The 26867-nt window shown below is 58.2% G+C and overlaps 1 protein-coding gene across 3 annotated transcripts; it reads right to left on the reverse strand.

Moving 5' to 3' along the window:
• Positions 1-1549: 1549 nt before the first annotated feature.
• Positions 1550-26850, reverse strand: THAP4 (THAP domain containing 4; the record flags this gene model as incomplete). 3 transcript variants are annotated; one of them, XM_079133670.1, is made up of 8 exons in its annotated part: positions 1550-1775; positions 7105-7198; positions 7966-8077; positions 8512-8615; positions 9372-9481; positions 11255-11414; positions 23731-24893; positions 26531-26850. In XM_079133670.1, 7 exons carry the CDS (start codon positions 26848-26850, stop codon positions 7158-7160), a joined length of 2010 nt encoding a protein of 669 aa, XP_078989796.1. In that variant the 3' UTR covers positions 1550-1775; positions 7105-7157. The 3 variants fall into 3 exon arrangements, with proteins under 3 accessions (XP_078989796.1, XP_078989797.1, XP_078989798.1); XM_079133671.1 differs by lacking the exon at positions 7966-8077 and having other exon boundaries at positions 26531-26698; XM_079133672.1 differs by lacking the exons at positions 7105-7198; positions 7966-8077 and having other exon boundaries at positions 26531-26695.
• Positions 26851-26867: the final 17 nt, after the last annotated feature.

The following is a 26867-nucleotide window of genomic DNA, read 5'->3' on the forward strand; positions in this document are numbered from 1 at the left end:
CCTGCCTGGTAGGCAGCAGCCTGAGTGAAGGGTGCAGGGATTGCAGCTCTGCAGGCTGCCAGGCTCCCGTCTGCACCTCCCAGAGCAAAGCCTGTGATCTAGTCCAGCACAGGAAGGTCTCCGTGCCGAGGGCCCAGAGAAGGGCAGGTTTAAGAGGCAGAGGTCAGTGGCCTGGCCCCAGGAAGAGATGGCCCATCAGGGCAGGGACAGATGCAGCACCAGTGGAAAAGCAACGTGAGCCCGAGGCGAGGAAGATTAGGGATATCTTCAGGGCCCCAAAGTGGACATGAACAGGTGCAAAGAGAAATGTGTCTTGGTGGCAAAGTCGGACACCCCCAAAAAAAGCCACAAATCAAATGCAGCCCTTATAAGAGCAGCAGAGTCCTGCCCTGAATCTAAACGAGCTGACTCAAGGTCAGAGAGAGGAGCAAATAGCCTGGACCACCCTGAAAGGGAGAAGGGTGGGTGTGGAGCCCGCTGGAGGGCTGGGTACCCTGACAGCGGCACCCGGGGTGGGGGGTTGTCTGGGGCAGTCAGGAGGGCACGCGGGCAGGAGGGAAGAGCGCCGCCCTGCGGAGCATAGGGCCTTCTTGTGTACTGTAGGACGGCCCAGGAGGCTGCCAGCCACTCGCCTCCCAGCTCTGCTGTGAGCAGGCAGGAGCCTGGGGTGCCCAGGGGAGGGCCTGGCAAGCACTCCCAGGTGCTGGCAGTAGAGTCGCGTACAGCCCCAGCCGCCAGGTTCCCCAACATGGGCCGTGGTGCAGCTTGGGTCCTTGCCAGAGGCTGGACACAGACCTGGGCGCTCCCCTGCGCTGAGGTCCCCGTGCCCTGGGGCTGCAGCTGCCTGAGCCTGGTGCCCATCACTGTCAGGTCTGCCTCCAGGGGCCTCCTGGTGTGCAGGTGGTGCCCAGGCTCGGCAGTCCTGGGGCCGCCGCACCTGAACCGCTCACAGGTACGCAGCAGCAAGTGGGGAGGCAGAGGTGACCTGGGCTGGGGGGTGCCCCGGAGGGGTCACCAGAAACGAAAGCAAGCCGTCGTGGGGTAATGCATAGGACAGACACAGTGCTGGCGGTCACCACCGCCTGGCTCCTGAGGCACCTGACTTGGGGAAGAGGCCTAGACTCTTGCTCCTCAAGGTGATGGAAATGACCTTCATTCTGTTCCTCTTTTTGGAGACGTTATGGGGGGTGGGAGTGGGGCTCAGGCAGCCCTCCTGCCGCAGCCTTGAGTGGCTGGGACCCCAGGTGTGGTCACTGTGCCCAGTGCTGCGACCCTTTGCATTCTGTCTTTTGTCTGCAACACTGTAGCCCGTGCTATAGAAGGCTGCTGGGTTCTTCAGATCTTGTTAAAAGCTGCAGGAACAGAGAGGAACTTGCCTATCACATGACTTCTCTTGCGGGGCAAAGGGTGGACCCAGCGGGAGCTGCCCTGCTGAGCTCTACCCCAGCCAAGACCAAGTTTCTAAGGAAAAGTCTGTGGGAGGAAATCAGCAGCAGCAGGTGGAACGCATGCCATCGACACAAGAGGTACCAGGTGACATTCTCAGCCATAAAAATAAAGGCCTTTTATTTGGCTTCTCTACACCACTCCAGGAGCGTCTGCACAGAGCCGCCCAACAGCTGCAGCCTCGCAGGGCCCGGGCTCTGGAGTGCTGGCTACGGCGTCACCCTCTTGTAGGTGACGTGAAGATGCTGGGTCAGTGGCTGGGTGGTGGTTGCCATGGACACGGTCTGTTCAAGTTTGCCTTCAGAATTCAGCCTGAATTTTCGGGTAATCTGAGGAGAGAACGAGAGATTCCTTGTTTGATCTACAGAAGGCCCAGCCAACACTGATGCCCTCTGGTGCCTGCCACTCACCCAGGTGTCACACCCGCGGGTGACGGCTGGGCCCAGGCCCCTGCAGGGCACTGAGGTCCTGGTTTCCGGCCTCAGGCCTATGCACACAGGTGAGAGGAGCTGGTCACCCAGGCTGAGATGCCATGCTCCCGATCTCCAGGAGCACCCGGCGTGCCATCCTGCTGTGACTCCCACCGTCACCTGCAGCCTGAACTCACTGCCAACGTGTCCTTGGAAACCCACCAGCATCTCCGAGCCACCAGTCCACAAGAATCACAACGAGGCTGTTTCCACGAGAACAGGAGCACATGGTCCTCGGGTCTCAAGTCAGACAGTCCGGCCTGCTCAGCGCTGCTGACCCGAGAACACACAGTGCTCTGAAGGGCCCCACGGCAGGGCTCCCGTGTGACACGCAGGCCCACTGCTGGCCATGTCACCACTCTGTGCCTCACCAACACTCCAAGGGAGTGCTGGAGAAATCTCCCTTGGCCTGCAACCCGGCCGCCTAGAACTCAGGGAGGCCCCGTCCCAAAACAGAAAGGGCTGTGGGGTGGCCCAGCGCCAGAGCGCCACCTAGCACCCCATCCAGTCAGTCAACGAGGGCATCCGAGACACTCAGACACCCAGGACCAAGGCCCAGGAAGAAATCCATAGAAAGTCAGTGATGTAAATGATTTTTAAAAATCTCTGTTTCAGCTGTAGATGGACACAATACCTAGATCTTATTATTGAATTTCACGTGCTGCTGAGGATCACACGTGCGAGGCAAATGCTCTACCACTGAGCCACAGCCCAAGTAAATGATTTCAACAAGGTCATGTGATATGAGAATATTTAAGGGCCCACTGTTATTTCTATATATTAGCAAAAAATAATTGGAAAATAAAAAAAAGCATTTATAACAGCAGCCAAAACCACAAAATACTCAGATTTTATCTAACAATGTACAACACCGAAACCTCACAGATGGCCATGAACCTGGCCAGGAGAGACCCAGACCCGTCAGTCCATCCTCACGACGGACCAGCCGACCTCCTCCTCTCCCTGTGGGGTGACAGCCCCATGCTGCTCAGAGGCAGACATCCACGTGTCCACAGTATGAAGACGCTGACCATGGACTGCACCTCAGGACTCAGTCAACAAGATGGGGCCTCCTTACAAATTCACCTAGGAAACTCAACTGATCCCCATAAATGCTCTTCTAGAAACTGACAAGCAGGTTCTACATGGGTCCCAGAAGAGCCAGGAGAATTGTGGAAAAATGGAATTGCTAGACAATGAGTATCAGCTACCTCAATACAAAGCACAGCGTCCACAAGTGTGAGGCTGGGAGAAAGAGCACTGCCCATGGACTCAACCTTCACATGGAAGGGAGTCTTAAGAACCGGTGCTGCAGCCGGGGAGTGTGGTGGGGGTACCCGGCCACTACTGCACACTGCAAGGACCAGTTGGCCCCACACCACAGACCTCAAGCCAAAGGAAAGGCTGAGAAGCCTCTTGAGGAACATGAGCTGGAACTCTCTCCGGTTTGGCATAAGTAAAAAACTTGATGTGACACAGAAAACGCTAATTACAAAACAAGGAACTGGTAACAGGGCTAAGTGTTCTATTCTTCAAAAAGCACCACTCAAGAAGGGAGGCTGGGCCAGGACTGGAGCACAGACCCAGCAGACCCTGAGGGCAGCAAGCACTCACCCACAGGATGGCAAGATGAGCCTCCAGCCCAGGAGGGCGGCAAGCCCTGCATGTCTCAAAGTGCAGCATGATGCGTGCAGGTGGAGAGGCAGAATGAGACCCTCACAGGAGACGGAGGGTGGGGTGGGTCTGGGTGGGAGACTGCCAGCAGGGCGCAGGGGCCACACCTGTGATCCCAGCAGCTAGGAGGCTGAGGCAGGAGGATCACCAGTTTCAGGCCAGCAACTTAGCAAGACCCTGTCACTAAATAAAAAATAGAAAGGGCTGGGGCTCGTGTGGCTTCGTGGTTAAACACCCCTGGGTTCAATCCCCAGTACATACAAGAGGAAAGAAAACAAACCAAAAATGTGGGCAGCCCCCAGAACCTGTCCACTCCCCAAGGCCCAGCCTCCAGAGGTGCCCAGACAGTGCCCAGTCCTTGGTCCCACCCCCAGGCCCTGCCCTCGCAGTCACAGCCATGCCCCCGCCCCGCCCTCGCCTCTTGTGGGTCCCACTGGGGGAAAGGGCAGACACACACAGGTGGGCACTGTCTGGCCACTTGCCAGCCCTCCAGCTCAGGGACGTGCCCCAGGGACCCTGTGGGCGCCTGAGGAGCAGACTTCCTGTGAGGGTCTCGTTCTGACTGTCCACCTGCATGTATCACACCGCACACTGGGATGGGGAGTGGGAGAATCGTATGCAAACTGACCACAACAGTGCAGATTCTCAAACAGCCAAAACGTGTTCCACCAAGGAACTGGGACAGATGAAGGGGCCCAGTGATAGCAGGTGGCAGGTGGTGCCTCCTTGCAGGTGTGGGCAGCGGGACGCCCCTGGGAGGGCAGGCAAGCCCCACTGTACAGTGGGCTGGGGACTCAGAGGTTCCGGATGCAACTGTGAGCTTCAGGAGGCAGAGTGCGAGGGTCCGGAGACGGCTTCGGCTGTCAGGACTGCACCCTGACGCACGTGGACTGGACGTCTGCTTCTCCACCTGCAGAACCACCTGTGCCGCATGTAACTGGCTGAGGGCAGTTTCTGGCCGTAAGAGCTCCTGCCAGACACTAGGAAAGGTGGCTCTGGGTCCTGGGTCCTCTCTGAACCTTGGGGGACATGGCAGGCTGCAGCACAAGTGGATGGACAGTAGATGACACAGACAAGATGGCCAGGCCTGGGGAGCAGTGCCCACAGGCGGCCTCCAGCAGCCTGGGCTCCGCAGGGTCTGCAGAGGACACAGGGAGGCAGTCATCCAACATGCTGGACCCAGGTGGCAGCGGGGAACACAGCCTAGGAATAGTTTGGCCCAGGGTGTGTTCAGGAGCCCTTAGGCACTATTCCTGACCACAGCCCTGGACACATCTTGAGGACATCAGGTTCAGTGGAGAGAAGCCAGACATAAGAAAATGGCCCCAACTTTAGAAGTGTCCAGAACTGGCCAGTTTGGAGACACGGATGAGTGTCTGTTGAGGGCCAGGGAGGGTGGGGACCTGGGAGGACACTTGGGGGCACCAGGTTTCTTTTGGGATGTGAATATTCTCTAAAATCGACTCTGTAGTTACACTAAAAGTCACAGAATTGCACACTTTAAGGAACTAATTGCTACAGTACATGAATCATATCTTTAAAAACTGTTAAAAATATGTCCACAGGCTGAGTAGCAGATGCATGGAAAATAAAAATTAAAGGGGACATAGAAGAAGTGGACACTCTGCAGATCCTGCTCCATCTTCACAGAGCAGGGCTTTGGTGCCTCAGACCAGCAGCCCGGCCCTTGGCTAGGCCCAGAGTGCAGGGCCACCAGGCAAGATGCTCAGCCCTGAACCTGGCAGCTGGGCCAGTTTCCAGCAGCAGGACAGTCTCCTTCTTTGGGATCCACGCAGAAAACTCTCTCCCTTGGGGTCTGCACAGCACACACCAGGAGGGTGCGCCCTGGGCCTGCAGCCTGCAGTGCTGCACACCTGCCTCTCTGGTGGACCCTGGGGTGCCTTCCGCCTGGGAGCTGGAGCCTGTTTCCTCCAGACCCACCTGCCCCTATCCCTTTCCTGCCTTCCCTGTGTCCCTTCTGTGGGGGTCTCAGCTGCCAGTGCCACTCTGTGCTCAGTCCTCCTTGTGAACCTGGCTGGGGGCAGTGGTGGGGCCCCTCAGCACATCATGCATCTAAAGAAACCTCAAAGAAGAAATGCAACATCAAAACAAAAAGATACTAGAAAGCAACTTGGAAGGAAAGGAATGGTGAAAGAAGAAGACTAAAACCGTCACAAGCACCTCGGTGAGAAGCTGTGTGCAGGCAGCACCTGCAGCTCCAGCTATTCAGCAGGCGGGGGCAGGAGTTCAGATCAGCTGGGGCAGCAAGGTGAGACCCCATCTCAGAAACAAAAACAAAAACAAAGGCTCTCAGAGAGAGGCTGGAGAAGCTGCCGAACCCGTGCATGGATGAAACCAGAGCAGCAAGTTTAAAAGGGTAGGTGGGGGCTGGGGAGATAGCTCAGTTGGCAGAGTGCTTGCCTCGCAAGCATAAGGCCCTGGGTTCGATCCCCAGCACCGCAAAAATAAAATAAAATAAATAAATAAATAAATAGGCAGGTGGGAGAGGAAGACCATCCGTGGAAAGGAGCCATCCAGCACAGCTCAGAATTCCACCACCGCGTGGAGACAGGGATGAGGAAATCTTCTGGAGAGCAAGACAAAAGGACCAAAACAGAAATCAGCCTGGAGAGGCAGCTCTCGCACTCAGACGCAGGCATCTCGTTTCTGGTGTATGGAAATGGGCTTAGGTAACTGGCAGAGAGTGGGGCTGGATGTGGGAAGAGCACCTAATGAAGCAGAGGAAAGGGCCCTTCTGAGCACCAAGAAGGTGTGTGAGAAAGGAGCCACCTCTGGCCGCAGCAAGGCAGCCTGGGGAAGCAGGTGCGCTCAGGCCTGGGGTTGAGGGAGCTCGACCTTCTCCAGGAGAAGAGGAGTGTGAGTCTGCGTGAGGCTCCCCAAAGGAACATTCACCAGGAGCAACAGACACACTGCCCACGCCGAACCCACCCGAGCTGCAGGAATGTGGAGGGATGGCGGCACCGGCCAAGCCTGCAACTCCCACCAAAGGTCAAGGCGTAGAACAGAACAGCGTGGGGACACAGCAACCAGGCCAGAGGCTTCAGGATACAGCAGAGCTCATGCTCAGCAATGTCCTGCACCCACAGCACGTTTGGCTGTGAAAAAATTCCAGGCCGGGCACAGTGAGCACATGCCTGTAATCCCAGCGGCTCGGGAGGCTGAGGCAGGAGGATCACGAGTTCAAAGCCAGCCTCAGCAAAATCGAGGTGCTAAGCAACTCAGTGAGACCCTGTCTCTAAATAAAACACAAACTAGGGCTACGAATGTGGCTCAGTAGTCGAGTGCCCCTGGAATCAATCCCTGGTCCCCGCCCCCCAAAAAATTCCAAACACATGGTCGTGGCGGGGTCATGGCCTTCTGCCCAGCAGCACCTGGCAGGGCAGACAGCTGCTCACCAAGCACCAGTCCCTCACCTCCCACATCCTGGGCCCCGACCCCAGAATGACATTGTTTCCACAGTGATCCAAGGGGAAGACCCAGGCCTGCTTCCCACCTGTGGTCAGTCAGGTCAGCAGAGGACCCAGGCCTGGGTGCTGGCTTCTTAGGCTACACCCCAGGCCCCCACTCCGGTGCACTGCCTCCTCCCCCTGGCAAAAGAGGAACATTTTGTTTAATTGTTAAAACCCAAAGCTAGTTCTCCAGAAAAAATGAACAAAATCCAAATAAAACCCTGGAAGAACAGATGGCCGCTGGCAAGTGTGAGGAGAAAGGCTGACCAAGAAGACAGCGGGGCAGGCGGCTGAGGAGAGCCGGGTGGAGGGAGCGGGGCAGGCACCAGGACCCAGGAGAGGCCGCCGGCACCAGCAGCAGCCAGGGCGCAGGCCCTGCTCCCACAGCCAGGAGGAGAAAGCAGAGCCACAAGAGCGCTCTACCTGGACTAGGAGGAATGCGGCTGGGGACGGAAGATGCCACCTGACAGAGCCAGCGCAGGAGGACCTCCCCTGCCCAGTTCCTGCACGGGCTGCTTCAAGTGGAGAAGCAGAGTCCTCCAAGAGAGGCTGCAAAGAGCCTCTGGAAGCCAACCCCCAGGCCTGCGGGCTGGGAGGGTGCCCAGCAGCAGAGTGCTAGCCCAACAGCAGGCACTGAGAGCTCTCAGCACACCGGCCACACAGCCGCCAGCCGGCACTCCCAGGCTGATTCACACATTCGATGAGACTTCCAGGTAAAGGTTTGGAACCTCGAGTCTTATTCAGAAGCCCATCCAGAAAGGGAAACACTCAATGAAAAGAACCTGTGGACAGAGGCGCTCAGGACCCTCCTATGACACAAAGGGCACAAGAGCCCAGAACCTGCGCCGGGTGTCACGGGGCCAGCTGCACGCCCTGCAGCAGCGTCCGTGAGGGACCCTGCTCACCCCGCAGAGAGCCAGGACTGTAGCGGTCACCAGGTGCACCCATCTGGGAGGTCAGGGGTCTGACTAAAGGAAGCCGCAGGAGCACAGCAAACACGGAGCAAGAACCCAAGCCCTGGAGAGAAAGGAAAGCTGGCAAGAAAGGTGGCTAGAGACGCTCCCACCACCAGCCAGGCCGGAGAGCAGACCGCAGGCGGACACGTGTCCACCCACACCAACAGCAGAACCCATGACCCCAGCAAGTGTGAGCCCTCCACCAAAGGCTGGATTCGAATGTGAACGAGGGACCATCTGCTGCTGTCAGACTCACAGCACCAGAGTGAGGCCAGGGACGGGGCGGCACACACAGCAGTGAGTCAACCTGGACACTTACACACAAGCACGAGGGTGTTCGTGAGAGGGAAGCAGCCTGGCGACCACCTGCCCATCAGCCAGGGAGGAGCCAGGAGGCCCGGGAGATGGGCTCGGGGAAGGAGGCGCAGCACCTGCAGAGGCCCCGCTGGCCACCTCACACACACACCACAACTATCCTGGGAGGGCCGGGCTCACCTGCTCCACATGGGGTTCCTTGGCGAAGGAGATCCTGGCGATGGAGTGGGACGCGATGCACAGTTCCTGCCCGTTCACCTCGCCCTCCTCCACCTCCACAACACCTGCGAGGGGTGGAGCTCAGCTGCAGCCTCCCGTTCTGGCTCCAGAGAGCAGCCTCCTCCCCACAGGAGGCTGGACTCAGACTTCCAGCACAAGGCCCTTCTCGCCTGCACATGGCCTACTGGGCTTCCAGTGTGTTACAGCACAGGATGGGTACTCTGGGGCTCTGGCCTCTGCAGAGGTGCCCTGGATCCAGCCCTCTTACCAGAAGCCCCCACTGGAGCACTGTGGGGTGGACTTACCCACTGACTTCCACCCACCACCATGCCCACCAGGGCCTGAACAGCTCCACTCTGAGCTGGGTGCATCCTGAACATCCAGGAAGTGAGCAGTTTTTGGGCAAGTGGGCAAGGTCAAGGTCATGCAAGCTTCTTGAGAGTGGTTTCTTTTTCGGTACTGGAGACTGACCACCAGGGCTAGGGCCTCTCTAAGTTGCTGAGGCTGGCCTCGAACTCTGGATCCTTCTGCCTTAGCCTCCCGAGTCTGGGGATTGCAGGCGTGCGCCACGACCTGGCAGCCTGAGTGACTGAAGTGATGAGGTGGCAAGGGTGGCTGATGAACGACTTCAGAAGGACCTCAACTGGGGCAAGCAGACTTCCAGAGAAGGCCTTGCCGCCAGACTGTCCTCCTCAGGAGCCCTGCTCCTCAGGAGGCGGCCGCAGCCCACACCCACACCACGCCTCCATAGTCCCCGAGCAAGCACACCTGAGAGGTCGTCTGCAAGCCCTTTCCCCTGCCACCCTGGGTGTGGGCAGTACCTGTGTTCTGGGCGCTGATGAAGGCCACCTTGTTGGTGTCAGGCTTGAGGCGGATGAAGCCACACTCTCTATGCAGGGGTCTGCGCGTGTCCGGGTGGAAGGAGTTGAACCTGCAGGAAGCCGAGACCTAGGGCAGGTGCCGGGCCTGCCAGTGCCCATGCCCGGGTGCGGAGGCGCCCAGCGACAGCCTGACACACAAGTGGCCTTGGGCCCTGCTGCCTCTGCCCCTCCAGGCCCTTGGGTCCTGGCTGGCTATCACTGTCCCCAGGCCTGTTGTTCCCCACCTTCTACCCAGTGCTGTCCAATGCCCATGGTCACTGGACAGCTCTAGGACCTCCTTCTGTTGAGCCCAAATCCAGGTGGTTTGTGTGGTGGAGACAGAGCAGGCACGGGCCCCTCGCCGGCATGCGCCCTGCAGCAGATGCAGGAGGAGGGACACAACTCCGCTGGGCAAGCACCCAGACCGAAGCCCTTTCCCTGCATGGCTCAGGACGCCACACTGCCCGCGGCCTGTCTACGGCTCTCACGGCAAATTTTGGACAGGTCAAGTGTCACCGGCTGCGCCTGGCCTGGGGCACCTGCGCGCAGGGCGCGCACTGCGGAGTCCAGGGCACACACGTGCCCACCTGTGCCGGCACCGGACCCCACTCCACTGCTCTCCCATGCCAGTTGCAGGGTGGACTTTCCGATCATCTGGCACAGGCCACAATTCAAAGAGGCCAACGACACTGGTCTGCATCATATCTACCACCCAGAATCCCACTGCAATGGTGGACTGACAGCTGGCCCTCATCAGTCCACTACTGCTATGGGACTGTGAGCAGATGGGCATGCCCTGTGGCCCAGGGTACATCTTCCCTGTGCTCCCTGCCCTTCTCTGCTTCCTGCCCCCACCATGAGCTCCCTCCATGGAACCCTTCTCCATGACACCCTGCCTCACTCGGGCCCAGGGCAATGGAGAAGGCCCTCTGTGGACTGAGACCTTAGGGACTTAAGCCCCACAGACTCTGCCTCCTCTCAGCTGCCCTCGGGTCTTCTGGTCACAGTGAAGCAAAGCTGACTCAAACACTCCCTCGGGTCACATGCCCTTGTCTGCTCAATCAAGAACTCCACACCCGGGCATGGCGGTGGTGCCTGTGTCCAGCAGCCTGGGAGGCTGCGGTGGAAGGATCCCTGAGCCTGGTTGTGAAACAGTGTTTTTAAACAAGATCTTCTAAATCTCTCCGAGACCGGAGGTGTTATAAATACAAGTGGAGCTTCTAAAATCTGAAACTCAAAATAGCATCACGTCAGGGCTCGGAAAGGCTTAGCCTGTGGAGTATTCCAGATTAGGATGTGCAACCGGCAGTCTGTGCACACATCCTATCCAACACTGTGCAGCCAGGAACAGGTCTGGTCCTGAGCCCCAAGCTGACTTGCTGCCCCTGTCACACAGCAGAGGCCAGAGGAGCACAGGGCCCTCATTCCAGAGGCCCGGGACCCTCTGCCTCCTCCAGAACAGCAGGGCTCTCCCAGTGAGTGTGCTGTGGGACCCCACTGAGGACTTCACTGTGGCGAAGACTCAGAACCACAGCACTCACGGATTCCTCGGTTCGCAACCAGCTCAGGGCAAATCAGGAGGAAAGCCACACCCCTTGTTCTCAGAGACACTGGGGCGACTGACTTCCACACGGGAATTCAGCTCAAGATCAGATGGAAACAAGCGTGCACTTGCTGCACGCTTGGTTCACAGCGACGACCCTGTGGGCTGCCTAAAACCGTCACACACGTAATGGCCTCAGGAAGACCATGCCACCACTCCTGCCTCAGATGGCCTGCAGGTTCCTGCTGGACCCTCTCTGTTCTGAATCAGCCTAGAACCGCAGCCTGCGTGGGGGACTTACGAGAAGTTGAGCATGGGCTGGCCCACGTGGGAGATGTGCACCTCCTCCAGGTACTGGAAGGGCTGCAGGGTCGGGTAGGTCCCAGCTCCTGGAGGGTCAGACAGCCAGGTGCCCAGCATCCAGGACAGCGGCTCCACCACTGGGTTCATCTTGGGAGGCTCTGAGGACAGAAGGACAGCAGTCAGCAGCCTCCTCCTGCGCACCCTACTGGGCTTCCCGTGGAGAGGCACGTGCTGCCAGCGCACACCTCAGACGGGCAGCACTGGAACCAGCAGCGCCACGTGGTCAGAACCTCATGAGTGACCACAGAAACATGACCCAGGGTGGACAGCAGCTCCTGCGTGGGCTCAGGGACCTGGAGGTGGAGAGCGGGGTACAGGGCTCAGGGTCTTCCCCTGCTGTGCTGGTGAGCCAGCGCCACAGCTGGCTGAGAGGCTTGGGGTGGGCAGAGGTGGGATGGTGGGTGGGGGTACTGAGTGCTGCCGAGTGGCTTCGTGGGGGACAGGTCAGCAGGGTGAAGTACCTCTGCGTCCCCCACCTTGGGCTGCCCGTAGGGGCTGCCTCTTGTGGGCTCTTCCCAGTGCCTGTGTCTGGAGGCTGGAAAAGGACACTAGGGACAGCAGGAGTACAGGGGGCTCTGCCCACCCTCCAGGCCATCTGTTTAGGAGCCTGGGCACCAACCACAACGAGACAGTGGTGGTGGAGGGGTGGCCTGGCCAGATGGCAGGAGGGGCGGTGGGGGAAGGGCCAGGCTCAGGACCCCAGGTCAGAGCAGGTGGACATGGGATGGAGGGGCTCTGAGGGTTCTGGCCTGAGCGCCTGGAAGATGAGCTGACATGCTGACCTGGAGACGCAGGCTGAGGACGAGCTGGAGGCCCAGAGCTGGAGGCCCAGAGCTGAAGGCCCAGTGCTGGAGGCCCCAATGCAAAGGCCAGCGTCTGGGCGCCTTCCTCCTGGCTGTTCAGGTTGACTGACAGCTGCTCAGCACTGAGAAGGGGTCTTCCCCTCATACCTCGGGCCTCCCAGACTCTGACCCCCAGGCAGGCAGGGCCGACTCACAGGCTGAGGCCGAAGCCCTGCCTGTGGCTCTCACCAGCTGTCCTGGTCCTCGGGCAGTGCTGCAGCCCAGGTGTGGGCCAACGCAGCAGCCTGGGCACAGAGGAGTGGACGGGGGCTAGTCTGCCAGTGATTCAGTCCAGGGGACTAGAATCTGACCTGCTGCCCCTCCGAGGGGTGACCTGCAGCCTTGACCCCCAACACACACCTGAGCCTTCTAGGGAGGGAGAGCAGCACAGATGCCCTGCTGTGGCCCTTCAGAGGCCAGCATGAGCCGGCAGCACCCTGCAGGGGTCAGTGCACCAAGGCACTTGGCTGGAGGGCAGGGAGCCTGCCCTGGAGGCTCAGAAGTGCTCGTCCAGCCCTGCCCACACACTGGAGGCTGGCAGCTCATGTGAAAGCCATCCCATTGGCCAGCAGGCTCCCCAGGAGGTCCTGGGTGTCCCTCTACTCAGCAGACCAGGGCCTGGGATAAGCCATGCCGCCCCCTGGTGGGGAGATGCTCAGCAGTAGCAGCAGAGCTGGACACCACTCAGGAGGCAGGGCCAGGGTCGCAGGCCAGCAGGGACCACACCACTCACTAAAGGGACATCTGAACCCACGCCTTAGTGGGCACAACCCCGCCTTCCCCAGACCTGAGGCCACCCTCCCTAGGCAGCTCTCCTCATCTCAGTCCCTCTGATCCAGCACTAGGCCACGCGGCAGCTGGCCCAAAGCCTGGAAGGCAGTCCTCAGAGACAGGGCTAGGAAGACAGAGCCTGAGACACACTGGCCTCTAACAGCCCACAAGTCTGAGGCACAGAAGCAGACGAGAGGCAGTGACCTTGCTCCTCCGTCCCTCAGTCTGTCTCTGGTCTTCTGGGGACATGACCAAGGAGGTCAGAATGATCTCCACCTCTTCTGGAGTTAACAAGAATGCCATGACAAGAGCTTTTCCCTGAGCTTGATTTCCAGGGAAAACAGGTCACAGACTCCACAGCCACCAGAACGTGGGGCCGTGGGAGCCAGCTGGGAGAGCCAGGGTGGGGCTGGAAGATGAGGGAACCAGGCCGGCACAGCTGGAGGCAGGTGAGTGGCCCCTGTCCACCAGAAGAGTGAAGAGTGGGCAGGCAGTGGGGAACAGCTCCCGTGGCCCTCCAGGCTGCCAAGAAGAGAGGCTGGGTAGACTCCACACCTCCTGAGGTGCAGGACCGGCCAGCATCTCACCAGGCAACATGACTGACCCTCAGCAACCCACTGGTCCCAGACACGTGCTGTCCTTGGCGCTCAGAGCAAAGGGTGTGTCCACCCCTGGTTTATCTATTCATTCTGAGACAGGGCCTCGGCCTCCCAAGGTGCTGGGACTGCAGGTGCACGTGCTGAGTCGAGCCACTTCTGAGCTTGAAGGAAGACCAAGCACCTGAGTGCAAGAACTCAGGGAAGAAAACACCGGCAGGCCACAGGCTGGCGGAAGCTAGGGAAGGAGGAGGAAAACCAGCAGGAGCGCCCCCCACAGGGGTCACGGGGCAGCGCCCAGGACACTCAGAAACACAACTGAGAACAGCAGGCAGACCGGCACTGCTTTGGGACGAGAACCTCCTCTCAGAGCCACGAGCTAGCTCTCGTCCACCGTGGGCAGTCGCCCTCCCGACTGCCCCCGCACAGGGCTGATGGCAGGAGAGGTGGGCAAGCTCAGGAGAGACGAGGCACGGGGTCAGGCCTGTGTCAGGGAGAGCGGGAGGAGCGCCTGGACGTGGTCGGCACTGGTGAGTGGACGCCATGTCCAGACGACACAGCCAGGAGCCAGGTGCCAAGCCAGCAAACAGACCCGAGCACACACCGCACAGGCCTGGCCACTGGAGGGGCTGCGGGGGCTTCTCCACACAGAAGCCTCGAGGCAGAGGCCAGGCACAGGCATTAGGAACATGGTTGTCCCTGGAGCGTGCTGAGCGCCAGAAGAACTCCCAGCACCCCAGTGACCTCGACCATGGCTCAGACCATGCTGGACACAGGGCTCAAGTCAAACACGACCAAAGTAAGTCTCCCGCCTTACGCTAAGGGCCACTAGGCGTCCAGGCTGCGGGGCTGCACCCAGGGCCTAAGTGGCCCAGCAACCAGGGTGCCAGGGCTAGGACCACATGAGGCCACTTGCTGCTCCAGTCTTCCGACTGTCAGGAAAAGCCAGAAATACTGGTTTGGGGATAAAATGCCCCAATTTCTAAAGACTTTTCCAAACTAAAACAGAGAGCTCCTGTGTTGTGGTGTGAGTCACGTGCCCTTGTCCCTGGCTATCCCGTCCACCAGCCCAAGGAGCTTGGTCTCATGACGTGGGCGGGTGAGGCAGGCCTGAAGCCCCAGTCAGGGCCCGTGGTGCCCACCGGCTGCAGTGTGGCCTGAGGTCAGATGCTGACCCAGGAGTTTCTGCGGCAGCCCTCCTAACTGCTAGCAGAGGCTGACCGGAGGAATCCGCAAGCACATGGAGTACGGCAGGGGGACAGAAGAGATGCAGGAGCCCATGGGGGTCGGGGGCAGGGGGAGAGTGGTGGCCTGGGAGGGAAGGGAACTGTGTGACAAGGCCTGGGGGTCTTGTGGGCCTGGTGGGGGCTTAGGGTGGGCGGGACTCTCAGAGGCCAGGCCGCCCAGGACCACAAGCTGCTTGGTGCCGCTGATCCATGGGCTGGTGGGAATCAGGCAGGGCAGTGTACTGCCCCCGGTGACAGCAGGGTTGCGCTCTGTCCCATCTGAGTTCTGTGACACCGGGTGGCCGGGTCTAAGTGAAGTCTTGACAGGAGCGGTGCCTGGGGGCTCAGGTGGGGAGGGGCTGCAGTTGGAAGCCCAGGGCCAGCAGGCAGAGTTGCTGGAGCAAGGGGAGCTGCTTCTGATGTCACATGGTCAGGGCAGCGCCCAGGGGCAGGCAGGAGGAAGCCGAGGTCGCTGGGCGGCCTGCTCCCGCACAGGGCTGACGGCAGGAGAGGTGGGCAAGCTCAGGAAAGACAAGGCAAGGGGTCAGGCCTGTGTCAGGGAGAGCGGGAGGAGCGCCTGGACGTGGTCGGCACTGGACAAGGCAGGTGGGTAAGGTGCGCCTGTGCGCCCGCTGAAGTCCAGCAGGTCCTCAGAAGGCACAGGCCCTGGACATTTGCAGGCACCATTGAGCCCTCCTAGGCTCTGCTCCTCATGGCCCCGATGTGGACACCAACAGCAGGCTGGGCAGGGACACCTGAGTCTGGGCCCCTGGTTCCCTGCCCGCCCCCACCCCCTGGGTCCTGGCCACTGCCCCTCAGCCCTGTTCTCACAAAAGCCTGGAGCTGCAGCGAGGACACCCTGGGAGCCTGAATGTGTGCTGGGATCATCAACATACGCTCAGGAGCCTGCGATTCCAATGTAAATCACCTCATTAGAGAAACAGTGGATTTAAAAGTGAAACAAAAGTATAATGAATGAAGATCCAGTGGATTTGCAACTTTCAATCTCTTCAAATAAACCAGGCAGGCTTTTCTACAAATTTCTTTCTGATCTCATTTTTTTTTTTTTATTAAAATCTAGCCAAAGTGCAAAAATAAAAATCTAAATTTTGTACAAGAAATTTAAACTTTCATTTCCTACCCCAATGCTGAAAGCAGGCTTACCCATCCCCACGTTTTCAGAATCACAGCACACCGCAAGGTTCCTCAAGGTTGTTTTCTGCCAACTACCAGGAAATGTCTGCACCTGGCTGAGGCGGCACTGCGGGAAGCGGATGCCAGGTCCAGGAGCATTCTGGGAACTGTAGTCCACTCAGGAGGCCACTTCTCACAAGGAAGTGACCTCACAGAGCTGCAGAGCTGGAAGGAGCTTTGTAGGGACAGGTCATAGATGTGAGCTGTCCTATGCAGAGAAGGAGACTGCACCCTGTGGACACCACTGACCACAACAGAGGGAGCCACAGTGAGTCAGGCACAGAACAGCCCCCAACAGCTCTGGCAGCACTGTCTCCTCGTGGGATGGCTGCTGCTCATTCTGCTCTCAACGTGGAGGTGGGAGCCAGTGCAGACAGGCACTGGGCCTAGGGCAGAATCCTTCCTGCTGGGCCACCTCACATCACTCTGCACTGGTGACAAGGATGCCTCCCACCGTCACAGAAGAAAATGGCACCAACTATACAGCAGGTCATGAAGGAAGACGTCCTAGCTGCGGGCCAGCATGGGCTGTGCCAGGGGGAGGCACTGCCGTGCTGGGGCATCCCAGAGCTAGCTGCTCTTTCCGCCACGAGCAAGGCCCTGGCTTTATCACACATGAAACGAGAGTGGCACACAGACGCGGAGGAAACCAGAATCCACGAGGGAAGACAGAGCAGGAGTTCCTACAGCACCAGACAACGTAATGGTCACGTGACCATCACCTGCAGACAATAATGGGGTCACATGGCCATCACCTGCAGACACCATGTGTGGCCATCCAGTCATTCAAAAAACTTAAGAACAACTCAATGACAGGAGAATCACCATAATGGCTGAGTTCTACAGTTAGCCGCCTTTTCTTATGTAATCAACAACCAGACTAAAAATAATGGTGGGGAGGGTCCAGAGACGACCCCCTAACACAGAGAACCAGGGGAGGGTCCAGAGACGACCCCCTAACATGGACAACCAGGGGAGGGTCCAGAGACGACCCCCTAACACAAAGAACCAGGGGAGGGTCCAGTGACGACCCCCTAACATGGACAACCAGGGGAGGGGCCGCAGATGGCCCCCTAACATAACCACAGCCAGATCTGCCCACCTGGGCAGCAGCCGCAGGGCACTGGAGCAGGGCTCCACAGTGGCAGTGGAGAACCTGCAGCCTGGCACCTGCGTCTTCAGGCTCTGCCTCCAGCAGGCTTCCCCTGGGGTCTCTGGCAGGGGTGCTGGAGTCGTCACCTGAGAGCATGGGACGATGACTGGCAAGCTCAGCGCCACGAGAAAGCAGGTGGGTCACGCAGGAGGTGCACAGGATGGGAAGGCGTGCTCAGCGAAGGTGCTGCCAGGGAGGACTGGCCTCAGTGGCTCCTTGGGGCTGAGGCAAGGTCACCAGAAGTCCCCAACTGAGGTGCAGAGGGGCACCACACAGCGCCCGAGTCAGAGCTCCAGCAAGCCCTGGACGTGCCCAGAGCACCCCACACAAGCAGCGGGAGAAGCAGAAAGGGCAGGAAGGAGCACAAGCAGCATGGGCAGGATAACAGCTGTGGACCTCCCCAAGTGGCCGCACAGCCAACCTCAGAGGCAGCGGAGGCAGAATGCCCAGCAGCGGGACGCCGACCCCCACCACATATCACACTCCAGCTGCAGAAGCCCAGGACAGGAGGGTCTTGAAAGGAGCCAGAGGGAAGGCCTCACCCGTGGAGCAAAGGCTTAGAGACAGAGCAGCCTCCCCAGGCCTGCGGGGCCAAGGGTGCTCAGTGTCAGGATGCACAGTGTGCAGGCAGGTCTGATGCCCGTGGGGGAGGGAGGGCAGCGGGCGCTCTCCTCTCCTCCTGCTGACACCAAGCTCGACTCATAGGGACACAAGGACAGTGGGCTCCTATCACAGGTCTGTGCTCCACCCACCAATGACAGTGCTAGGCAGAGCTGACTCGTTGTGAATGTGAAGAGCCGACTCCGGGATGGAGCAAGTCAGACAGGTGGGAGCAGGAAAGGTGTGCCCACGCAGCGGGACCACAGAAGGCGGAGGACAGGAGGCAGTTGCCAACAAGGCCCATTCAATCCAACAGCACCAGCAGTAGCCCCTAGGGGGACTGGCCCAAGCACACCAGCTGGGTGACACCGTCAAACAGCACAAAAAGGAAAAAAAATTAAAAACCTAAAAAGAAAGACAAACATCAGAGCAGATTTTAAAATAAAATCCAACTATGTGCTGTCCATAAGAGGCTCACCTTAAACAGTCGTGAAAAAAAAGAGAAAGGTACACCATGCTAACACAACCAGAGAGGCACCAATGCAAAGACACCAGGTCAGACCGCTCATCAGGAAGGCATGACAGCCCTTCAGTCAAGGGCCCTGGAGCAGCAGCCCTCACACCCTGCCCCAGCACTCACGGAAGGAGCAGGCCTCTTGGGAGGGCTTCCCCCTCAACAGCGGAGCGAGTACTCTTCCTAAGTCCATGGGGGGCATTCACTAAGAGAGTCACACTCCAGGCCTGGGACACACCTTCACACGTTTAGAAGCAGAAATCCTACGTGGTCGGCTCTCAACCACAATGAACTGGACATCTGGACCGTGGAGCGCAGACTGGGGGAGGGTTCAGCATGTCCTGGACCTCCCTGCCTCAGGCACTGCTAGTGCTGGCTGGCACAGCAGCTCTCTGGACCTTCAGGGTCTGTACAGGGCCTCGCTGTGTGGGCACTACTGGTTAATCACTGGCCACAAGTGGTTAGCTTAGTCTACAGACCACACCCAGGCCAGGGGTCAATAGAGCTTTCAGCTCCAACCCTCTAAGGACCAGTCCCACCCCAGGAGCAGACTCAGAAGCACAACTGAGGTATGGCTGAAAGGGCTTCTGAAAAAACAACAGAGATGCTCCTCTCACCCAGCACTCAGGAAACGCAGTCTCAGGAGCACTGTGCCAGGAGCCAGCCCAGGCCAGACCCCAGTTCTCCTGCTACAGCATCACCACACTCAGCAACGAGGACCGGGAGCTTTCCTGCCAAGACAGGAGCTGGGCAAAGTCGCCACGCCCACCACTGCGTAACACCACCCGACTCCTGCTGGTGCAACAGGAGCATAAAAAGAAGCAGATGGTCTAGGAAGGAAAAAACACAACTGTTTGTGGACAACACAATGCAGAAAAAGCTCAAGAACCCCCAAAAATCTCCTGGAATTAACAGGCAACGACAGTAAGGCTGCAGGACATGCAATTAACATACGAAGGTTGTCTGCTTTCTTGTTTACTAGCAACAAACAGTTGGAACCTGAAAGTAAAACACAAGAAAATTCACATTTGCACCCAAAGTAGAAATATTTAGGTATAAATCTAAGGAAACACACACACACAAAATATGTATAGAGTTCCATAAAAACTACAAAAAATGTTATATAAGAGCTAAATAAATGGAAGTACCTCATGTTCTCGAACTCCACGTGTCAAGATGTCAGTCAACTTGATTTATGGACTCAACACAACACCTAAGCCCTAGCAAACTGCTGGGTAGATGCTACAGGCTGACACTACAGGTAGAGGGAAAGCCAAACACCCTGGAGCAGCCCACAGCACGATGAAGAACAAGGTGGGCAACTGCCTCACCACAGGGCTCCCAGGAAGCCATAGCCATCTGTGCAGTGTGGAGCTGACCAAGGAACACAGTTCAGTGACCAGCCCAGAGAGAAGAAGCATCCCAGCCAATAAAAGCAACCGATTCCTGACAAAGAAGCACAAGCAAGTCAATGAAGAAAAACTAACCTGTTTAACAAATGGATGATCGTAAAAGAAAAAAAGGACTCAGACACAGACGTTCACAAAAATTAACTCAAAACGGACCATAGACCCAAATGTAAAATGCAAACCATAAGACTCCTAGAAAAACAAGGGAGGAAGTCTAAGTGACTTTGGACTTGAACTTGAGTTTTTAGAAATAACAGCATGATCCACTTAAAAATAATCGAAATGCTGGGTTCTATTAAAATTGGAAATTTCTGATCTGCCAAAGACACTGTGATGAGCCAGAAAGGGAGGAAATACTTGCAAAACACATCTGCAAAAGGACTTGTAGTCAAACTATACAAAGAACACTTAACACTTAACAGTAAGAAAACAACTCAATTTATTTTATTTTATTTTTTGCAGTACTGGGGATTGAACCCAGCATTTTGTGGTTGACAGGCAAACACTCTATGAACTGAACTATATCCCCACCCCCAACAACTCAATTTAAATATGGGCCAAGCACACCTGTAATCCCAGTGACTTTGGAGATCGAGGAAGGAGGATCCCACGTTCTAGGCCAGCCTCGGCAACTTAATGACGCCCCAAGCAACCGAGTGAGACCTTGTCTCAAAATAAAAAATAAAAAGGGCTGTGGATGTGGCTCAATGGTTAAGGGCCCCTGGGTTTAATCCCCAGTACCAAAACAAAAAAAGGGGGCAGGTAAGAGATATAGCCCAGTGGCAGAGCATCCCCGAGCTCAATCCCCAGTACTACCACCACCAAAATCCAAAAAATAAAAATTATATGTAGATAACAAATCACAAAGGAAAAGGAAGAATATGGATTTTTGAAGCAAGTGTTCAATTACTAAACTAGGGCACTGGCTGAACAGTGCCTGATAGAGATCAATATTCCTGCATCAAGTACGTGGTCAGTCAGAGAGCAAGGTGGGCAACCCCAGCCAGGAAGTGGGGACAAGCACCTGAGGAGCACACACCCAGGACTGCCAGGAGGTCGGGGCCAGGAGCTGGCAAAGAGCAGCACAGGGGCCATAGCCTGCTCCGGTCTCTGGCCCTACACAACTGCTCCACTGAGACCTCACCGCAGACCACCATGGCCAGAGCCAGGGCACCTCCAGCAGACCTCAGGGAGCCAGGCTCTCTCTCAGCCCCAACCTGACCTTGAGAGGCACAGGGACACAGGGAACATCTGCCCTCTCCACCACTGCCGCTCACCAGGCTGCTGGGAGCCCAGCCCAGGGCCTCCTCAGGCCCCACGGGGCCTTCCTAGTCCTCACCACTGACAAACGAGACTCCCCAGGGGCCATGGCCCCTCTGTCTACAGTCCACTTGTCCATGTCCCTCATGGAGGCAGCTCTTAAAGAGAGTGCCCCATCCCAGGCCTCCCCAGCAACCCCTGCACCCACTCCACTCCCTCGGCTCCAGGGAGCCAAGGTCCAGACACCTGCCACACTCCTCCTGGTGAGCCTTTCTCTCCTCTCCTGGGGCCACCTGGCGGCTCCTGGGAGAGGCACCCTGTCCAGGGCTTCAAACACGCTGACCTTGCCCAGATTCCCTGGGAGGCTGGGTGCCTGCTCCCTCCAGCCTGCCTCACCCCGAGGAAGGCACCACTGTCTCCTGGGCACTTCAGCACAGACCCAGCTGTTGGCCTGGGTGCTCCTTTTCCTCTTAGCCTCCCCAGCGTGGTCCTTGGGCATCCCTGCTCACGGGCACCCTGCCCTCAGGTCTCAGCCACAGCTGTCTATCCTGGGACCACTGAGGAGTCAGAGCCTCTCCTTACCCTGGGACTCCTCTGGCAGCTTTCCACAGCGTGGGAGGGTCAACAGAATCTATACCACCTCAGGCTGCTTAAGATCCAGGAAGACAGGGCGAGGGAACAACCTGCACACGTGAACACCCACGAGCTTCCGATGAAAGGGCACTTCAGGGGCGAGCGTGGGGCCCACTTCAGCCCCAGTCACGACGTTCCACACCCAGGGACAGAAGAGCCCTCGCCCACCCACACAGGGGCCAGCGCCCGCCACATCAGACAGGTGCCCAGGGTTACTTCAGGTCCCAACCAAATGTTCCCTCATGCCCAAGGACTCAGAAAAACTGACAACCCCAACCCACCACTCTCAAAACTGTATTGGAATATGAACTTTAAAAAAAATCATTAAATATTTCCTCAAAGGACAAATGTGGAAACAGTCAATAGCCATGAACAAAGTAACCAAAAGAATGTATGTTCAACTCTAAATGCTTATGGTTCCTTGAGGGGGAAATGAGAAGACTGAACCTGGGGAGGGTAGCATATGGGAACCACTCAGCTCTACACTTAGAGTCAGGCTGCCATGTTCATCTTCAAAACAAAACAACAGCCAGAGGTGGAGGCCACACCCTGTGATCTCAGAGGCTCAGAGGCTAAGGTAGGAGGATCACGAGTTCAAGGCCAGCTTCAGCAACTTAGTGAGAATCTGTCTCAAAATAACAACAGCCAGAGGTGGAGGCCACACCCTGTGATCTCAGAGGCTCAGAGGCTAAGGTAGGAGGATCACGAGTTCAAGGCCAGCTTCAGCAACTTAGTGAGAATCTGTCTCAAAATAAAAAATAAAAAGAGCTGGGGTGTGACTCAGTGGTTAAGTGACTCTGGGTTCAATCCCCAAAATAAAAAAATAAATAAAATAAACCGGAAGAACAGAAAAAGAAATGCTAACAAAATGAAAGGTAAACCCAAATCCCAACGTGTCAGTAATCACAACTGTACTGCATTGCTCCATAAAGGTGATGATTCTCAGACGGAATTAAAAATGTAGCTATCAAACAAAGTGACAGGAAAGCCTGAGAATAAGGAGACAGGAAAGACTTCAGACCTAACAGGCTGTCAGGAAAATACACACATGACAACAAGGCCTTGAAACCTAGAGCAGAGCTCAACGGAAGCCCAGGAAGAAAGGGCACCTCCAGAATCCCAGGAAAAGGCTGACCCGCCTCTGCAGAAACCAACAGGGGAGGCCTGAGAGGAAGCCAGTGCAGAGAAAAGGCAGCCAGCTGTGGAGAGGTGAGTCACAAGATCAGACATGTCTTCAGCCACAACAAAAAAACCTCCAAACATCTCAAAAAAGCAGATTGCTCCAAGAGACGTTACTGAAACTTGATGCAATAAAATTAATAACTCCAAAAAATTAGCTTCAGCATGCACTGGAAATGAGTTCAGGAGCCCCTGAAACTCTCATCCCACCAGAAGAGCCGCTCACATCCTCAGGACAAATGCTGACGCAGGTGACATGAGAGTGGGCAGGAAAGTGCTTTCCATGGCCATGTAACAGAGAGGACAATATTCTCGGCACAGAAACAGGACCTGGAAATTAGCTTTCGAAAGCATATAAAAGTAAAATAGAGTGAGAACAGACAATAAATACATGAAAACACACACTGCTGACCAGCACGGGGAGAAACCTGTGTCCACAATAGCACAGAATATAGTCTAAAGACTATGACCGGGTTTCAATACTAGCAAGTACTAAGATCAGGGAGGCAGGTGAACAATGGGAATTCTCACCACGTCTTGGCCCATGGTATTCTATATTTTACAGAACAGAACATATTGTACTCGAATAGACGTTTTCACACTGGATAGATGTTAAATGACTACAGGGGCCCAAAATGATTTAGTCTCAAGGATGTTCAGGAAACAGGAATGGAAGATTCCCCAGGATTCTAAGGGTCTCCTGCATTTCTCTGAGAGTTTACTCTCTTTTATTTCTGTGAGACCCTAACCTGCTTGGAACTTGGCTCTGGGAGCATGGAATAGGAGCAGGCCTTTGGGGTCCACACGAGGCCCACTGCCCAGGCACCACGACCTGTGCAGTGCAGGCTGGCCCCCCGGGAACTGCTCACACCTCCACACACACAGGGCCCCTTGTGTGGTCAGGAGCAAGAGAGGTCAGCTACCTAGTCTGAGTTCCCAGTCCACTAAGTGTGGCTACTACCAGCCCCCACCCCAGACCCAGCCAAGCTGCAAAGACCCCTCCTGGGGGGAGGGAGGGGAACAGGCTTGGTACTGACCGCGGCTGGGGGGCAGCAGGCAGCTCAGGTAGGGGAAGCTTGCTCTCCGCAGCTGGTCCAACTTCTCCCGCAGCTTGCGCACCTGGCTGTCGGAGCGGCTGACCCTCTGCCGCAGGCTCTTCAGCTCTCCGTTCTTCTTCTCCACCTGCTCCCGGAGGCAGCACACCTGGCTCTTGCTCTGCCGGGCAGAGAAGCAGTAGGAGTGCAGCGAGTCGATGAGCTTGCAGGCCCCCGACGCGGAAAGGATGACCTCGTTGATGGACATGGGGCTGGCATCGCTCTGCTCGCTCTGCACGGCCTCCGCAGCTGGCTTCGGGGTGACGTCAGTGGGAGGGGCGGAGGGGCTCTGGGAAGGCTTCTGTGGCGTGGCCGTAAGCGAGGACCTCGGGGGGCTCTGGGCCACGCTCTTGTCGGGCCCCAGGCTGTTCCCGCTGCAGCTGGGCTCCACATCTCTCTTCAGCCTCTTCCGGTCGATGGGCTCTCGGGGAACAGACGGTCTCTCTCGAGTGTGTTTAGAGGAGAAACTGTAAGAATGAAGCGAGCCGATGAACCTGCACGCCCCCGACCCTGGGGGGCTGAAGTCGTCCATGGACACCCCGCTTCTGTCTGCCCCGGACCCCTGGGTGGAGGAAGCAGCATCCTGGCTCCTGGCTTCCTCAGCACAGGCTTCTGCCTCTGCCTGGCCGCCCGCCCGAGGGGCCGCTGGTCCATCTCCTTGGGTCTTTCCCAGAGGCTGCTGCGCTTGCCCCTGGCCGCCGGGGTCTGGGGTGGTCCTGGGTGTGGCATCCCCCTGCAGAGGGGCTCGCTTCAGCTTGCGGGACTCTGGCTGGGCCATCAGGGTTCCACTGGAGGGCGGCGTGGTGCTCACAGCCCCTCTCCCGGCTGTGGTGCTCCCACGGCCCCTCACGGCCCCTGAGGCCTTGCTGGCGCCCTTCCTCCGGGTGCGGCCATGACCGGCAGACGCCCTCTTCTTCTCGGGCAGGTGGAAGATGGAGGGCACTGCTGTGGGCTTGAGCAGGCGGTGCTGGTCCTCCAGCCTTCTGGAGAAGCTGTCTTTGGTGAAATGTTCGCTGCAGAGGAAGGAGTACTTGGTGGGGGTCCAGTTCTCCCTCTGAACAGCTTTTAACCACTGGATCAGGCGTTTTGAGTCCTTCAGGGGGAACCTGCAGGACAAATGACAGAGTGCTCAAAAATAACTGCATGTCTCTCCCCAACTACAAAATCAAAACAAGCATCGTTCCAAACGTGGAAACCTGCACTGACTTCATTTACTTAAAAAAATACTCCGCTATAGACTTACAGGAGCTGGGCACGGTGGCCCTTGTCTACAATCCCAGAGACTTGACAGGTTAAAACAGAAGATGATGAGTTCAAAGCCAGCCTCAGCAACTTAGTGAGGCCGTGAGCAACTCAGACACTGTCTCAAAATAAAAATAAAAAGGGCTGGGCATGTGGCTCAGTTAAGCGCCCCTGGGTTAACTTAAGGAACACCGCGTACCTACAAGTTACCACTGGAACAGGAGAGGGAAAGATCCACTGCCTACCCTTTGGGAACCCACAGTCTGTAGAACAAGAGAGGAAAAATTTGTCACTCCTCACGGGATGTGGCAGATGCCCTTTGAGCACAGAGGAGGCTCCATCAAGAGGGCACCAGGACAACTGGAAGTAGTTTCTGGAAGCTGACCACTGACCAACCCTCCTGGTGTGCCTAGAAGGTAAACTCTGGGCACCAAAACCAGGAAGTCCGATTCCGCTATTGAGAAGCCAGGCAGCGCCGGCCGCAGCCCGGGCACGGAGTGCGCCTGGAAGCGCATCGGAGCACAAGGCTGCGGATCTGTGCACTTCCACCGGCCGGGGCTGCGACGAGCGGAGTGCGCCGGTCACAGTGCGCCCTCAGACCGCGGCCCGGAGCGCGCCCTTCAGAGACAAAGCAGGCTGGGGGCGGCCAGGGGCTGGGGAGCAGAGACGGGGAGTGAGCGCCCCGTGCAGTCGAGCCTCGCCAGAAGAAAGCCTTCAGGAGACGACGTGAACGTGTTCAGCCACTGAAAGGAGCACCTAAACGCGGCCAGGAGCGCAACTGTCATGCGGATCACGCCACAACTTTTAAGAACCAGAAAAACAAAAATGGGGCAGGAAACCCTGGGGACGCCGAAGGGGCGGCGCACTCCCGGCTCCAGGGCTGCCGGGCCGACATCCCTCACCGTTGCTGCGTCCGGCCAGGCGCCACTCGGCGCCGTCCAGCTCCATCCACCGGGTCCTCCGACCCGCCTAGGCTGCCGGGGGCCGAGAGCCCGAGCCGATGGGTGCGGAGGCCGGGCCACGTGACCTCCGGCCTCCCGCTCCCGAGGCCCGTCTGGGCCGCCGCCGCGGCACCTCAGGCCGTTGGGAGCGCCAACCGCCGGCCCGCACGGCTCGGCCTGCACCCAAACTTCTGGGCACGTGCTCGGAAGCGCGCGGGCCCGGCGCCGGCCCTCCGCCCCGCGGCGGCCGCCTCCCACCCGCCGCGCGGCGCGCGCCGAGCCCGTCCCGGGGCCGCGCAGGTGGCCGCGCAGCGCCGGGGCCGCGGTCGGGTCCCGCGCGGCCTGCGGCGAGGGCCTGGGCGCGGGGCGGGACGCGGGCCGGGGGCGCCGCGCGGCCGTAGCGGCGCCCGGCTCGCGGCGCCCGGCCCGGAGACGGCGGCCCGGCCAAGGTCACGCGGCGCCACGCCCGCCGCCCGCCCTCCTGCGCCCGCCGCGCGGCCTCAGTTTCCCCGCCGGCCGGGCCGGGCCGGGCCGGGCCGGGGGCGTGGCGGGCCGCGTACCTGTGGAAGGAGACGGCGCGTTTCTCGCCCTTGCCCTGCCGGTTGGAGCAGTTCACGGCCGCGCAACAGATCACCATCGCGGGCTCGGCCCAGCGCGCCGCCAGGCTCCGGCCTCGCCGCCCGCCGCCCGGCCCGCCCCGAGGGAGCGCGGCGACACGGCCGGGACGTGGGCCGGCCGCGCCGTACGGCAAGATGGCGGCGCGCTGCGCCCTCCCGCCGCAGTCGGCTGCCGGCTTCGGCGTAGCGGTGGCGGCGGCGGCGGCGGCGGCGGCGGCGGCAGGCGCACAGCTGCCGGGATCGGCGAGGCCGTACGGCGACATGCGCGCGCGCCCAGTCG

This window comes from Sciurus vulgaris, assembly GCF_902686455.1.
Source record: "Sciurus vulgaris genome assembly, chromosome: 3".
Taxonomy (NCBI): Eukaryota; Metazoa; Chordata; class Mammalia; order Rodentia; family Sciuridae; genus Sciurus; species Sciurus vulgaris.